General features: G+C 40.9%; 1 protein-coding gene across 1 annotated transcript in view; it reads right to left on the reverse strand.

Moving 5' to 3' along the window:
* The window catches only part of CCDC175 (coiled-coil domain containing 175), a 69923-nt gene extending 53511 nt beyond the window's left edge, over positions 1–16412 (reverse strand). Inside the window, exons 1-5 of the mRNA XM_024115144.3 lie at positions 16241–16412; positions 14406–14491; positions 12279–12390; positions 8524–8659; positions 5661–5889 (exon numbers count right to left, since the gene is read on the reverse strand). Coding sequence (XP_023970912.2) covers positions 5661–5889; positions 8524–8659; positions 12279–12390; positions 14406–14491; positions 16241–16400 — 723 coding nt within the window. The 5' untranslated portion in view covers positions 16401–16412. The remainder of the gene's footprint in view (positions 1–5660; positions 5890–8523; positions 8660–12278; positions 12391–14405; positions 14492–16240) is intronic.
* Between the last annotated feature and the right edge of the window lie 1053 nt (positions 16413–17465).

A 17465-nucleotide genomic window follows, 5' to 3' on the forward strand; every position in this document is an offset into this window, starting at 1 on the left:
CTCTGCCCCTTTCCTAGAGCCCTGATGACCACCGCCTCCTAATCCTTAAAATTCCCTTATTCCCCACCCTTCAGGGAGATGGTGCTTTTAGAGCACAAGCTGTCCCTTCTCCACTCCTTGATCCATGACTCGAGTTTCTGATCTCGAACCCGGTTTCGTTTGATTGGCATTTGCAACACTGGGCAAGGGACCCATTGAGGGGGTCACTGACCTGTTGGGGACTGATGAAAGAAATTTTCACATATTGAGATATAGGGAAGTCATTCTGGCTTATACATGAGTTAACTTGAATTTTATGCTAACTAAAATAGCCTGTTCGTGGCCTCTCATGCATACATTGTACATTGGCTTTAATTATTTAAGAAAAGGGCACATTGACCAGAAGTAAAGAATGTCCATGTTAAAAATAAAGATTAAATGTCCCTCTTCCTGGGACGCTAATGCTGGTACTACTTTGATGACAAGACTCCCTTCCCAGGTGCCAAGGCCATACTGACTCACTGTGTACGTGCTGGTCTGTTCTTTTTTTTTCGAAACATTGAAGAAATGTAACCCTGACTTGTTTAATGTTCTTTGTTCTGACAAGATATAAAACTATACTGAAAACCATGCTTCTCTGGAGCAGCTTCTCAGAGTAATCTGGGAAGATGGCTTCTGAGCTAGTCCTTAGTTTGGCTCAAATAAAAAACTCTTTTCTGTTCTTATTACAGTTTATTGATTATTTTCACTAACAGGATAAATAACAGTTTTACTAAGATTTTGTGATTACCTGTCAGATCCTATTGAAATGAATCACCTTCTTATCAAAATCAGACACATCATGGATTTGTCTGGCAAAATGAATTATCAAGAAAAAGGTAACTGAATAGTAAGGCCCGAGAAAGTATATTTAACTCTGTATTAAAGAGTTATGAAAACATATGTTTGTGTGGCTTTCCATCAAAGCCACCAGCCAATTCACCCAAAGTGGTTATTCTGAATGAATGTGATCATTATCAGTTATCTCTGCACTAGGGCACAGGTGCATTAAAATGAAACTTGGTGATAATAAATTTTGTTGAAAATTGAAATTTTGTGCTCATACTTTGGCCTAAGCCTTCTCCCAAGGTCTTGGGTCTTGCAATTATAGAAATAATATTAGCAAAAACTCTTTTGTGTTAGAAGAGAACTTACGGGTTTGAAGACTCTGACAGCTGTAAACAGCTTTTCCTTTCTCATTGGAAATAAAGGGAATTAACAGGCTGTTACTATGGCATATGATGTGCATTTAGTGAGCATTGGTGGTTGAGTCCTTAATATCCACTCCCAGTTGGTCTAGCCCACTAGTACACGTATTCCCTTAGGATCCACTATTGTTCTGGGGTGGGCACTGTCTTAACCTGGCCGGATCAGACATAGCAAGAAACTTATGTCCTTGGTTGGGAAAGGTTTTCTTCTTTCTACTCGAGTAAGGAAACATAGTCCAGTTGTCACTGGCAGCCATCTTGTGATGAAGAGGGAAACCAGCCTTAAGATGAAAGGTGGAGGAGGGTTGAGCCACTGAATTAGCTAGTCCTGCAGTCTGCCCTACCTTGGGAATTCCTACTGTGTAAGATAGTAAATGTCCTTACTATTCAAGTCAGTTTGAGTTGGCTCTTCTGCTATTTGCATCTGAAAGTATCCTAACCCTTTTCCAGGGAGATAGACCAGGGGTAGGCAAACTACTACCTGTTGGCCAAATCCAGCCTCCAACTGTTTTTGTGAAGCCACATTCACTTATTTAGTTAGTGCTTTTGGCTTCTCTGTGCTAAAACGGCAGAGTTGAGTAGTTGTGACAGAGACTGTATATGGTCCACAAAGCCCTATTACTCTCTGGCCCCTTTCATTAAAAGTTTGTGGATCCCTGAGAAACACTATTCACAAAAGGAAGGAGAACCTATCATGTTCTCAAATTCCCAATTTGAAGCCCCTCTGGGCTTCCTTCCTTTTAACATTTATATTAAAGAATAGGAAGGGGTTGGGGAGGGTAGAAACTTCCCTTTAGGGCTTAAATTAAAATGAAGTTAGAAATTCAATCATTCAATACAGTAACAGTACAGAGTGCCTACAACATGCAAGAGGCACTGAGCCTGATGCTAGAATTTAGCAATGAAAAAAAACAGACAAAATCCCTGCCTGGTGGAGCCTTCCTTTTGGTGGGCAAAGCTCAGATCCCATGCCACTACTGACCATTGTTTCAGCCCCTGGGGAAGTAAAGAAAAGGGACAAGGCTCTCCCCACTCCTAACGTACACTGCTCTGCACATCGTCCCTCCCCTGTGTCCATGCAGACACATCCCACTTCCTGCCCCTATAACTTCAGTGAACCCCTCCAGTGTGGGGCTTCCAGACTGCTCAGAGAGAAAGTCCAGCAGAGGGCTGGAAACAGTGGGTGAAATGAAGTCCTCTCATCATTGATGTGGGTAGAGAATGAAAACAGGAAAACCCCTTTTGGTCCTTGTTGTCCTGATTCTATTTCATTGCAATAACAAAAAATCCAAGCAAGGTCTAGTCCAATGATAGGAGTCAGGAATTTCAGTTGACTCCACTACTGCAGTGCAGGCTAACAGCTGGCTTCATCCCTGGAAAAGGTCCAGGGAACTCGGCTTTTACAAATTCTGTTTAGTGGCTGCAGACTGCCCAAGGGACTCTTTGCCAGTGACTTCACAAAGTGCCTGTTCTGAGGATGACTAGGGCTGAGGTGTCTATACTTAAGAAAAATGATCCATGGTTTTAGTGTAAAACTGTTTCTGAAGACAGGGGCACTTTAAAGGATAGAGACTCTCAGACCTGACTGGAACTTATGAATAGTCTTATCATGAAACCAATCATCCCAAGAACCAAATTGAGACGAAGGAAGAGGGCAGGGCAAAACCATTAAAAGAATGAGGAAGGGGACAAAGCCGTTGGAGAAAAACAGGATACTCTAAAAACTGGTTAGGGGCTTCCCTGGTGGCACAGTGGTTAAGAGTCCGCCTGCCAACGCAGGGGACACCGGTTCGAGCCCTGGTCCGGGAAGATCCCACATGCCGTGGAGCAACTAAACCCGTGCACCACAACTACTGAGCCCACGTGCCATCACTACTGAAGTCTGAGTGCTTAGAGCCCGTGCTCCACAACAAGAGAGCCAAGGCAATGAGAAGCCCATACACCACAAGGAAGAGTAGCCCCTGCTCGCCACAACTAGAGAAAGCCCGAGCGTAGCAACGAAGACCCAATGCAGCCAAAAAAAAAAAAAAAAACTGGTTAGAATCAAATAGGCCCAGGACAGTGGAAGATTTGACTTCCAGTAGACCTTAAGCCTCATGATACACTCATTGTAATACATTAGCATATGCTAAATGACATACCCACAGGGCACCATAGCAGTTCCCAGGCTGACCATAAAAGGCCAGAAAGAGGGCAATGGCCCAATTCCTGGAAATCCTCACCCCCTTCCCCAAAATATTGCAGTAGAATATTCCTCCCACTTGTTATCATATAAAACTACACAGCCCGTAAAAACTAACCACCCGCACACTCTGAGGCCACTCTCCCTTTCTGAGACAGGTCGGCATTCTGCCTAAGGAATGTGTATCTCGCTAAATAAACTTGCTTTCCCTTTACTTTGTCTCACTCTTGAATTCTTTCCTTTGTGAAGCCAAGCACCCTCACTTGGCAGTCTGTCCCAGGGGCTTGCACTTCCCAGGGAGTGATATTTCTCTCTCTTGCATCAAAATGTTGATCACTGCCAGATTGTATTCTATTAAATTTTAATTAAGACTCAAGAAGGGCAATTTAATAAATGTTCTTTCTTTCTTTCTTTATACATATATATATCTTTATGTATATTTAATATAGCAGGGTTGCAAGCCCAGGTCCAATTTCCTGCATAGTTATGCCAGTTCCCATGATGCAGAGGACAGCACCAGGAGCTCAACAGCAATTTCCATCCTGGGCTAGGCCCTCACTGCACAGAGGAAAAGAAGGCTGCTGCTAGGAACACCTAGCACTGGAGATAGCCCTCCTTCCCCTGGGGCAACCGGAAGCAGAACAAAGAGGAATCAATCAGAGGCCATTCTGAGGGTGAATTATTTAGAATTCAGGATGCAGTAGCTATCTCCACTGACCCTCACAAAATTGCTGGTCTCAAAATACCCTTCTCTGTTGGGGCTGTGGACAAAAAAATGTGGCCTGCCATTTCAATAAACAACGAATATTGCTCACCATCAAGCCATGGGCCACTGTGCAGCCTCAGCCTGATGGTGTGTCCTGAGGGGCTTCAGGATGGAGAAAAACAGGATACTGACCCTAGGTAGTTAAGATGCATATCAAAGGAATGATTTCAATGAGCTCAGACTCTTGCATCTTCCCATACATAAAAAAGCACTAAAATCATTACCTTGAGATGCCTGCCTTTTTGTGATTAGCAATAATCTTTTGATGTTGGACTATCTGGTTTTTCCTGGCAAAAACTTCTACATATCCTGGCTCCTCCATTACGTCTTTGGAACACTTCCTCAGAACTATCTGAGAGGCTGGCTTCCCAGGCTACAGTCCTCAGTAAGGTCCTCAACTACAACATAATTCACAACTTCTAGGTTGCGCTTTTTTTTTTTTTTTTCAGTCGACAGGGCCCTTGGCTCTGCCTAGATCCTCTGCAGGCCTCTCCTCTTGGATTCATTCAGTAAGAGGCACAAGTTCTGAAACCAAGCAGTACACTCTGGGGCTCCTGGGCACAAAAGTCTTTCCCTGTCCCCTGTTTCTTGTTTGTAGGAAATACGCTTTAGTCAGCCTCCATGACCTTCCCTGAGTTCCAAAGAGCAGGTTTAAACAGTTGCTAATCAGGGAAGGGAGGGGATCCAGAGACAAGGCAGAAGCAGTGAGGAAACAATAGTGCAACCTTGGGGCAGGGTCCTGGTTCCTCCTCAAGGGACACACATAACAATATCTCTGAGCTCTTCTATAGCACTCAAACCTGCACCAAATGGAAGATGCTAACTATCTGTTGAAGCACTCTTCATTCCAGAGAGAAGGTCACAGTTCGATAACCTTGAGAACCGCAGAAGCCATCACCAGACCACCAGACTCCAGATGATCTCTGGGTTGAAGGGATGCAGGCCCCACATGCGCCCTGATCCTTATCAGCAACCCTACCCCTCACAACCCACCCACCCACCCAGGCTGGGGACACACAGTTTTGAGGGCATTAACCCGCTGTGGCCCCCCTTTCTCAGCAAAGCAATAAAGCTACTCTTTTCTACTTCACCCAAAACTCTGTCTCTGACTCAATGTGGTGACAGTGCACAGAGTTCGGGTTTCGACATCAGTTCAAGGCAGAGCTGAACTCACTGATCCTGTCTGCAGAGACAACCAAGTGACACAGAAACAAATTCCTAGTCCCTACAGTGCTGCATATAAGCAAGGGGCCACCCCAGTGTTACCGCTCCTGTCATTCATATTCTTTCCCATGAACTCAGATGCCACTACACAATCAAACATCTTCCCCACGGGCTCCAGTGTCCTTGAGCCTCTGCTCTATTCCTGCAGAAGATACCATGGGAATGCTTGCTAGCTTCAAGGACAAATAAGTTATTTCTCATTTCCTGCCCTCAATTCTATACAATTCTGTATTTTTTTAAAAAAATAAATCATGCCACTTACCTCTTGACTCAATTTTTGTTTTTTTTCCAAATATTCTGCTTTTTCTCTTTCCATTTGCTCCTCTACTTCTTGAATATATCTTTTTTGCAATTCTAGTTCTTTCTTCTCTGAGTTAATTTTGGTATCAGTCTCATTGATGTAAACAGTGGTAGTGGCTTTTTCTTTCATCACATCGTTGAGTGACAGGACAACATTTTCATAATGCCTCGCTAGTTCCTCTTGCTGTTCACTAGGAGAAAAAGAATCGTTCTTGGCATGAAAAGGATGGCTTTCCAGGAAGAAATTTAAAGTCTGTTTGATGAGATGAACCAACACAAAGAGGGAAATTTAACGAATACTTATTTTAGAGTTGAATTTGTGATTGTCTAAAGTTGGTTGAGATGAAGGACAGAAGCAAATACAAGTGTCAACCTTGCAACTCCTTATCACTGCAAAAGTGTCTGGTCCTGCCTCACCCCACCCATTCTCACACACCAGGTAGTAACTATGGGATATTTTGGTTTAAAACATACGATTCAAAAACAGTTTTGAACAGGTGAATGGAATCTGGCCGGACAAATGGTTTGATATGTAGCATTGCCATAGCTACCTTATCATCCTGAGATATGCAGTTTAAGCCAAGGCAAGATAAACATTCCACCACTCTTCCAGCCACCTTCGGATGCCATTGCCCTGCAGAGAAGGCCCAGGAGAAGAAAGCTAATCCTCCTCTGATGGAAAGGAGCTGGGGAGGACGGATCTGAGTCTGTCTTCACAGCTCAGAGGGTGCTTGAAATCTAATTTGAACCCACTTATCTTCTCACAGCTGTAGCCAAATCTGAGTTCAAGAGGAGACATTAACCTCACATATCCATTGCTGGCCACACCCACCTTAAGATTGTGAGAAACATCTACCCCAGGGCTAACAATGAAAGATTTGGAGGAAGGACAATTGGTGACATTTCTCTATTTTCCTTTTTTCAAAGCTCCTGCAATGTAATGACTTTTTCCTTTTTCTAATCTCCAAGGCTAAACACTCTAGTTCAGGCGGATTGTGTGAAAGGCTCAGGAAAATGGAAACAGGTTGTTGGTAAGTTTATTATCCAGAAGTCAACTCTACCACAGAAAGGCAATTAAGAGAAGCTCAGGCTAGATGGGGCCAGATAATGCGTGCTTTGTAGGTTTAGTAGAGGAAGCCTACTAAGAATGAAGCAAACTAAGGATTGAGTAGCCTTAGGGGAGCAAAGCAAAACAAAACAAGTCAAATCAATACACCTGACTAGGTGTATTGTGCTGGGTTGGGAGAGCTCAGAAACGGAATGTAGGACCCAAGGAAATCCCCCTCCCCAGTTTCTGAGGACTGTGTCCAGTTTTTGAGGAGTGTCCAGGAGAGGATCACTTGTCAGAGAGTGTGGGAACCTTGATATACATCTTTCTTTGAAAAATGGATACAATAAGTGATTGTAGCTTGATGATGCTAGCTCATCAGGCAACCCACGTTATGTTCATTTGTAATTTGACTTTCCATAAAGATTTCTCTAGAGCAGTGATTCTCAAAGTGTGGTCAGGACCAGCAGCATCTAGGAACTTGTTAGAAATTCAAATTCTTACCCCCATTCCCCAGACCTACTAAATCAGAAATCTGGGGTGGAGGTCCCAGTAATTTAACAAGCATTCCAGGTGATTCTGATGTACACTCAAGTTTAAGAATCACTGGTCTATAGGGGTGTGATGGTGCTGGTCAGTTGATATGAGTATTCCAGCCTGGATATTATCTTCCTTGTTATTAGTTTAGAAATTGATAGTCTAGTTTTGATAGTGGCCTCTGGTGATTGTGGCTAGCATGCACCATGCACAAATCTGCACTGTGAATCCCTAAGAGGAGTTAGAGTATGCAGTCTTTCTCAAACTTATGTGATCATGAACTTTCTTTTTCATGGAGCATCTCCCAGAATAGGTGTTCTGAGGGCCTACTTTGGGAACCTGTCCCTGGGCCTTGAGGTCCCCACCTAATTCCTGATGTTTTGATATCTTGTGCACCAAGCAACCTTCTGATTCTTTTAGCTTCCCAAGAAGATTTTTTCACTATAATGAGGGCTCTTTGAGTATTTCTTACTCCAACAAACTGAAAGTCTGACATTTATACATTACTTTTGAGAATTTACTTGTAGTACTGAGTTATTCTTCAGGGTTTTATTGTTTTTTTCTTTCAGAATATCTCTTCCTCCGTGGGTTGGGTAAGTCAAGATTTGTAATCTCCATTTTATAGATGGAGAAAATGAGGCCCACAGAGGGGGAAGTGCTAACAACACAGCTGAGGAATAAAGAAAAGAAACTAACAGGTGTCAGCTCTCATTTAATTGAAGATAAAATCTAGAACCAAGCCCATTTTCAACCCTCCAGTAGACTATAACTGAATGTCTTTAAGGAACTAAGCTAGCTACAATATATCTGGTTTGATATTATATTTGCAACACAATACCCAGCAAAATTTCTTGCTTTGGTGGTTGAGGTTTGTAAACTTAATTTTACTAAAAATGAAATGAAAACCACTGTGTGTCTCTACCTTTGGAGGTGGGGTGCGAGGCACTGTGTGATTGACACACAGTAGTTGCTGCTGGGAAGCTGAATTCCCTCTGAAATTTTACAGGTCTCCTGGCTGCAGTGGTAGAAGAGTTTCTGCTCTCTTCCCAGCTCTCTGCAGCCATCACACACCCCTCATCAGCCCAGTCATCTTCTATAAGTGATCTCTACTGCTTAACTTGCCCTGAACCAGTTCGGACCAGAGGACAATCCCTTAGAAAAGATTTCCCACTTTAGCCCCAGCCCCTGACTCCCTCAAATACTAAAAAACAAAAAAAACAAAAAAACCCAAAAAACCTACCCCAGAGCTTTATTAATTTTTTTCAGATCAAGTATTTTCTTCTTCAGAAACTCTATTTCATCATTTATCCTCGTAATTTTCATGTGTAATTGATTTATCTCAACAAGATTTAATCTTCGGGCATCACTGACACATTCTTAAAAGTAAGTGGAAGAAGTGTTACTCAGTTATTTGAGAAACTGCACAATTGTAGATACTGACTTTTCAAATAATAAACAAATTATGTCTTTCTTTGAAATATTCTTCTAATTATGTTCCTAGATCAGACACCTCTTAATCACCCCTTTGGACCCTCTCAATCTTACCTATCAATTATTTCCCTTATTTCAGCTGCTGCTATGGTCAGTGACCAGCTTTCTGTGAGCTCTGCACAATTTCAGGCTGGTGCAGTCTGATAGCACCTGATTCCTGCCTGTCCTATCCACTTCTCACCTGTCTAGGACTTCCTTGTCACCTCTACCATGGGACTTCTTTAGACACTCACACCCCCCATGCATGTGTAACTGAAAGTTTGGGAGGTGTGGCAAGCATTGGACCAATGGTAGACAGGAGCCACTGCCTAGGTGTTCCTGAGAAGAGGTAACACTGTGTCTTGAGGGTATATTCTCATACTCAACTAGCTGCTGTCAGTGGCAGTCAACATCATATTGCATGCCATATTAGCTCTCCCTTCTCCCTGCTTTGGTTCCTTATCCCACCCTCCTCCTCTTTGGATTGTATGTCCCAATAAAATAATAGTGCAAAAGCCATTGCTTCTGGCTGTGCTTTCAAGGGAACACAGTGTGTTAAAGAACTAATTACTCATTAATAAATAACAAATCAGTGTAATCGTATAAGACTTCAAAGGATCCTCAGCGCTTGATAGATACATTAAAATGCATGAATTTTTGAACACTGCTGTTTAGAAATGGATACTGGGCCGTCCATTTCTATGCAACAAATTCCCTAGAAACTGGCTGGTAGCTCCCCTGAGTTAGATTATTTTTTTGTAGGCTACAAGTTAAATTGCTCATTGTAGCAGGGCTTTTCAAACTTTATGTCTTGAATATGCACATGTATCACCTGGGGATATTGTTGAAATACAGATTTTGATATAGTAGGTCAGAGGTGGACCTAGAGATTCTGCATTTTGTAACAAGCTCCCAGGTGATGCTGAAGCTACTGACCCAAGGACCATACTTCAAGTTGAAAAGCTTTAAAACACAAGGCCAATTAAATTTACTTGGCTAAGTATTCAGTGTGTATCAAGGACCTTACAAGCTAGCATGGTATTTCTTTTTCCTTCTAAAATATTTTTCCTGCTTATAAAAGTAACCCAATCTGGACAGTTAAAAAAAAAAAGGGCAACCAAAGAAAATAAAACAAAAACATTCTTAATTCTGCCTTGAGCACAGATTAAGTCTTATTTTTTATCTGCATGTAGGAGTTTGTTGTATTTTCCCTGCCAAACTAGACTAACACTGTGCAAATTGTTTTATAACTAACTATGTCACTCAGGGTCTAATCAGGAGATAGAAATCTTATATTGAATAGGGAAATTTTAATATAAAGAATTATTAACTGTAGCAGAGAATTAGAGTAATGAGGGAATGAATACTAAGAAAGTAAAGAGAACTCTAAAGACTTAGGAATACTAGGCACAAGGAGCAGCCCTACAGGGGCTGTAGGAAGCAGCACCTCCAGACCTGAGATCTAGACCTCATTGAAGAGGTCTGTGGCTCATTGGATGGCAAAGAAGTTCGTGAAATGTTCCGCTGGCAGAACTTACTAGAAATATGGCTTCTGGGGGCACTGCGGGGACTGGTCCACAGGGAATTGCTGTACTTCAGAACTCACTGCAAAACCACCTAAACGGTGCCAGGGTACCTGTTCACAGGGAGGTGCCTCACTGGTAGCAATCTACCATGAAGCCACTCAGGGGATACTGGAGGGAGCTTCTGGGCACCAAGGACTGTTGCACGCCATTGGCAGAAGCTACCTGTACTGCAAGAGTCGGCCAAGCTGAGCACACTGGAACAGGAAGACAACCCCTTTTTCCTCCAGTGACCCTTCAGTGCTCTGTACTGACAAAGCTTAACATTGCGCCAGCTGGCAAAAGGGGAAATTTACAGCGCCACAGCTCCCTTATGACAGAGCAGACAATGAATGTAGACTTGGAGCTGCAAGAGAACATCTACTTTAAAAATCTTTTTTTTTTTTTTTTTTTTTTTAAATTTAGACAACTGTTTTAGGTTGGGCTCCCTGGGAAACAAATCTTAAAATTTGTGTGTAAAGCTCTGAGGAACATCTCCTCTGAGGACATAAGGGTTGCGCAAGGGTGGAGCGTTTAAATGATGATGAGCTTTGGAGCTGTGATGACACTTCAGAGTTATTCCACATGGAGCGAGGGAGGCAGACCTTTGTACTCTCTTGGTGACCAATCACTGAATGTGGGCAGCAGTTGGGGAGGGAGTCTAACCTGAAATGAAGCTTTTCTCTTTTGTCTAGGGCAATTCCTGTAGAGGAACTGAGCTGTGAGCCTCAGCCAACACTCCTGGCAGCTGGAAAAATAAAGTTGGAGCCTGACCTTATACCAAATACAAAATTTAACTCAAAATGGATCAAAGACCTAAATGTCAGAGCTAAAACTATAAAACTCTTAGAAGAAAACATAGGGGAAATCTTCATAATGTTGGATTTAGCCCTGATTTCTTGGATATGACACAAAAAGCACAGACAACAAATGAAAATACAGATAAACTGGACTATGTCAAAATTAAAAACTGTGCAACAAAAGTCATTATTAACAAGAGTGATAAGGTAACCCATGGAATGGGAAAAAATACCTGCAAATCATATATCTGATAAGGGGTTAACATCCAGAATATATAAAGAATTCCCACAATGAAACAAACAACCTGATTAAAAGATGGGCAAAGGGTCTGAACAGACATTCCTCCCAAGAAGATATACCAATGGCCAATAAGCACATGAAAAATGCTCAACATCAATTATTAGGGAAGTGCAAACCACAATGAGATACCAATTCTTATCCATTAGGATGGCTGTTATTTAAAACAAAACAAAAACAGAAAATAGCAAGTGCTGACAAGAATGTAGAGAAATTGGAATGCTTGTGCACTGTGCAAGGGATGGTAAAATGGTGCAGCCACTGTGAAAAACAGTATTGGAGCTTCTCAAAAAATTAAACATAAAATTACTATATTACCATACAATCCAGCAATTCCCTTCTGCATTTATACCCAAAAGAATTGGAAGCAGAGCCTTGAATAGATATTTCCACACCCATATTTGTAATAGCATTATTATTTCATTGTTATTATTATTATTTTGTAACAGCATTATTTACAACAGCCAAAAGGTGGAAACAATGCAAGGGTCCATTGATGGATGAATGGATAAACAAAGCATGGTATATACATACAATGGAATATTGTTCAGCCTTAAAAGGAAAGGAAATTCTGGCACATGCTACAACATGGATTAACCCCAAAGACATGCCAGGTGAAATAAGCCAGTCATAAAAGGACAAATATTGTCTTTAGTCTATTTACAATAATTATATAAATTCAAGTCATATATATTATTTCCTCTTAAAAAGTAATGGAAACATGGATCTCACTATATTTGTGCTGTATACTCTTTCTGGCTATTTTCTGATATGAAATAACTATTAAACTCATCTTGTTACAAGTACTAGGCTCTATTTTCTTATAAGATAAACTAAATTTCTGCAGTTGATAACCTCACAGTACCTCCCAATTCTCTGCTAACACTAGTGGGAAGAGTTTCCAGTAGAAAATATAGTTTGCTGAGTTCCATGCTTTCAATTTCCAGAAGATCAATTGTGGATTTTCTCATTTCTTCCTGAAAATGTAAATTACATAGTTAAAAAGTTAAGACATTAAAATAATAAGATTGATTTCCTAAACAAGGCCCTGTAAATGTTTTCAGAGATCAAAATTTGCTTTTCAGTAAGTACCTTTTGCCATTATTTTTATTTGGAAGAGCAAGTGGGAAAAATAACTGTTCTTCAATGAGTTTTTAATGTGTCATTGTTAATTTATTTTTTAATTTCTGCTGATTTTCTTCTACTCAGAAATTATCTTTCACTATGTGTGTGTGTTCCTTGTATGCAGTTTCAATAAATTTAAAAGGAAAGACTCCAACAAAAGGGTGACATTGAGAAAGGAAGCTTCTTGGGACTTCCCTGGTGATCCAGTGGTTAAGATACTGTGCTTCCACTGCAGGGGGTGGGGGTTTGATCCCCGGTCAGGGAACTAAGATCCCACATGCCAAGAGGCCAAAAAAAAAAAAAAAAAAAAGAGAGAAGGAAAGGAAGCTACTTAATTAAAAAATGGAAAATGCCTATAAAAGTATGCTTAGGTATAAAAAGAACAGTGGTTTTCTTATACCTACCTAAAAATATCTCCCCGCCTATTTGTTTGGATACATACATACAAACATACATATATATATATATATATGTATATGTGGGGCTAGTTTCAAAAAGAAAAAAACATTCAAAAATCTGCTAGTGGAAAGAACAGATAAATCACCTCTTAAATAAACGGTCATAATGGCTATAGTTACTTTATGACCTGAGAAATTGCCATTATATTTTATGAATAATAAAAAAGCAGGTTGCATAATTGTATATTTAGGAAGACCACTTTTCTGTAAAAAATAAAATTCAATACAGGAATCATCTATATCCTGAAAGTAGTCAAGACATTCAACAAAGAGTCAATCGTGATTGTTTCAGGGTAGGATTATGTTGGTTTTTACATTCTTCCTTTTGCTTGTCTATTTTTTTCTAAATTTTCCAGAATAAACATGCAATGCTTCTATAATAGTGAAAATGTGTTACTTTAAAAAATGGGAGATTTATCTCTAAGAGATTTCAAAGCTCAGATATTAAATGGAGACATACTAGATACTTTAATAAGCCACAATAATTATTTTGAACACTTCAAATCCTGGAGAAAGACATAACTAAAAGAACGAAACAGAGGAAAGGGTTTCCACAGGACCACAGTGCAGTACAACACACACAAACTCTCAGTGTTTACATATATGTACTTAACTGGGATTATAAACTATAATTCTGTAGTATACCTACGGAACTATATATAATTACATAAAAATATAATTATAAAGTAATAAGATTAACTTTTCTCAGCAGTCTGTAGACTCAAGTTCATTAATTTTATAGCCATATTTCTACATTTTTAGATATTTGATAGGTAGTAGATTCTTATTCAATATTTTAAAATCAAATGAGGAGACACTGCCATTCTCAGGACCAGGGCCAAACAGAGACACTTTTGTGACACTTCAAAAGGAAATTCTTTAAATATTTCTTTGATGGGGCCAAGTTAGTATAACTGAAACAGAACCTGTTTCTTTTCACTGAAAAGCACTGTCTGTGTCAGTGGAGTAGGTGCCAAATAATCTTTAACCAGTTTTGTGAGGAATTGCTTATAGAGACCTGAGAAAATTGGCACTATGCATGCAGTTTATCCCAGAGGTTGTTTGCTGGTTTTAAGCAATGCTCACATACTGATGTCACAAGCATTTGCCCATGTGGCCCACCCCTTAACTGAGCTCTGTTATCAGCAGGGTCTCTTCTCTTGAGCTGTCTTGCTCTCATCCATAGCACAGGTCCTGAATTCAGTGCTCTGAATGGAAAATCGGGCAGCAATTCACTACTGATCCACACTGGTGCAAATGCTTAGGAAACTGAGAGAAATTTTCATTCAGGGCAAATATTTTCCCTATTCATCTATTGAAGTACGTTGAACAGAGCTGGTGCTAAACTAAAGTTTGATGAAGAAATAAGTGAAAGATTGAAAAAGTAGCTCTTATAGATAATACAATACCAATTTCTTAACAGCGATAGCAACGTCCTTAAGAAAGGTCTTAGCTTCTTCATTGCATTTAAAGTAGTCACTTTGCAGTGATTGTTCTAAAAAAAATTAGAAAATTAAGATCTCTTATTTATCTATCCAAATCCTGTTTAACCCTTTAAGATCCAACTCAAATGCTTACTCAGCTGAAAATTACATCTTCTATCTTTGAATTTCTATAGTACATCATATGAATCTCTTTTGTACTTGTTATTTCTTATTTTACAGTGCACTAATTTAGGTATATACTTTATGTTTCTTGAGGACAAACTCCTCTTAAGATTCTATTTTTGTATCACTCATGGTAGAAAGAAGGAATCTGTATAGGATAAGACAAAAAAATTCCATATATATTTATAAAAGGGATAAATATAACACACCCATAGTGTAGGTTTAAGAATGTCTTCATATATATATAAATTTGTATATGTATATCCTAAACGTAATATTTTACAAAACAACACTTATTTAATTCTTTAAAAATCCATTATGTCATTTTCACTTCCATGCCAATATTTTAATCATGGGATGAGAGTAAATATTTGTAAAACTGGTAGGTGTGAGGTAGGTAGAGTTTCTAACCCCTTTCATTCATTGACATATGAAAGATAGTGCCTTTTCTCTCACACACTGTAAGTTGAAATCACATGGGAAAAGAGGCTTGGAAAATGTTGGCAAAGGAAGACAAGATACATGCAGAATGGGAAGAAGGAAGGAAAAAGAAAATATAAAAGGAAGAGGAGAGACATCAGAGGAAGCTCTACTCACCTTGGCTCTGTCACCATTCCATTATACAGATTCTGTCTAAATGGATTCCAGGACTGTATCCACATGTGTGGGATGAGTTTGATGTGTTTAATGTTTCACATGTATGTATAATCTAAGTTGATTCCTTTAACTTCATGATGATTCCCATCTCAGAGGTGAGAAATCTAAGACTTCTGAGGTCATGTCATGTGCGCAAGGTCACAGAGCCCATCACTTATAGAGTCTGGATTCAGACACAAGTGGTGTGACTCCAGAGTCCATGCCCTGAGTGGCCATCCTCAACTCTCAGAAGAGTAAATAGCAATTTCTGCCCTCAGTTCCTGAAAACTTGGATTCTCTTAATGAACTAAGCTCTCAAACCAAGTGAAAAATCAGTTACTGAGTTTCCAAGCAAGTGTGTGTTAGGGAGGGACAGGTATTGCCTGCTGTCTCTTTTCCTTTTTTCTATGGAATGAATAAGCACAAGCGTACTCCCACTTGCAAATGGGCTGGAGAGCTACATACTTTATAACACACACTCAGGGCAAGAAAGCATAATGAATTTTTTTCCTATGACAAACTTTCTGAGCGTCAAGAAATTATTAGCAGAAAAAGTATTTGTGCCTAATGCACAATTCCTTGCCTAATGCAACAGGAGTTTCTTCCCTTCTTATTTACCTGTTAAATCCTCCAGTTTGCCATGCCAAAGTGTTGGAGGAAATTAACTTGCAAAGAAAAGGCAAGAAGGGACAAGATGAAATTAAATACATAATCTAAATGCAGGTGGGCACTCCAATCACAGGCAAATAGCAGCGGCCTGGGAGTCCAGGGATTTGTCCGCAATTTGTCACCAGCTACTAGTGTGAGTTGGGCCAAGTCGCAGAGCTGAGCCCTGGGTCCCACTCCTTCGCCCCCCTCTCCCCCAAGGAGCTGGAGAAGGTTCTGCCCTACCAGGGATGCCCTGAGTTCTGGGAGGAGGGTCCCCACGAAGCTTCCCTCTTAATGCCGCCTAGGCGCCACCTCCGAGATGACGTCCCTCTGGGAGCCCACGGGCCTCTCACCGACAACAAAGAGCTGCTCCAGGGCGGCAGCCGCGACCGAGGAGCCCAGGGTGGAGGGGAAGGTGCATAATTCCAGGGAGGGGCCAGTGGAGACAGCGGCCGCCTGCAGCGCCTTCTCGCTGCCGAACCCCAGCTCTGGGGACCAGGAGCTCACAGCCATCTTGCTGCCCCTGCGCAGGGCCTACCAGGCCAGAGGTATGGACTGCCGGTTGCCACGGGCAACGAGGACGCCGAGGCAGAGCGCCAGCGCGCCACCTGGTGTGGGTGCCTCGCCAGTTTCTCTAACTTTATACACAATAATTAAGCGATCCTATAAGAATGAGTCTCTCTTTAGCCGTCCTTTCCTCCTTCCATTTCCATTTCTTTAGTTCAGGACTTGTGCCTGAACCCTTGTACACTTCTCGTGGACCGTGGGAATCATAATAATGATCACTTTTGAACGCATTTCTGTGCTAGGTACTACAGCTGTATGTACAGCTCCCTTAATGTTCACAATGGCTTAGTGAGGAAGTTCTTTCATTATCTCCACTTTTACAGACAAGGAAACTGAGGCAGGGATGACTAAGTGAATTGCCCAGAGTCACAAGAGAATAATTTTGGGTTTAAAGAGGAGTCTGTATAAATCTTTCCATTATGCTACAATACCCATCTCTGTACTCTTCTAGACCTTTCCCTGTATACATTCTACCACTGTGCACATTTTACCTTGAATCAGTGATTTTCTTCTGCCTTCTCATCAAACAGTGAGCTCTTTGAAGGCAGGGATATTATTTTTCTCTGCGTCTCCAAACTCCAGCCCTGCATCAGGATCAGATTGAGTGTAACTATTAGTTCCCCTTTCCTCTGGTTGGTTAGAGAGCAGCGAAGATGATTTAACCCCCTCCTTCTTAAGTTTTCTTTATAGATGGCAAAATTGAAATCAGAGTGAAAGTAACATGACAATAGCTATCCTTTATTGAATGGAACTATACTCCAGGCACTGTCCTAAATACTTTACCTACAGTAACCTATTTAACCCTCATAACAATCCTTTGAGGTAAGTGTTATTTCCCACTTTGCATATGAAGACACAAAGTTTATGGCCTGAATCACTATGCTATACTGCCTTGGAGAGGACACAGTACAACAGCCTCCTTCCTCCAGGGAGAACCATATCCTGGCTTTTAACACTCTCCTGGGTCCCCTCTTTTGCAAGATTTGGCATTCAGATCCATCCGTGCCCTTC

Source organism: Physeter macrocephalus, chromosome 11, assembly GCF_002837175.3.
Source record: "Physeter macrocephalus isolate SW-GA chromosome 11, ASM283717v5, whole genome shotgun sequence".
Classification (NCBI taxonomy): domain Eukaryota; kingdom Metazoa; phylum Chordata; class Mammalia; order Artiodactyla; family Physeteridae; genus Physeter; species Physeter macrocephalus.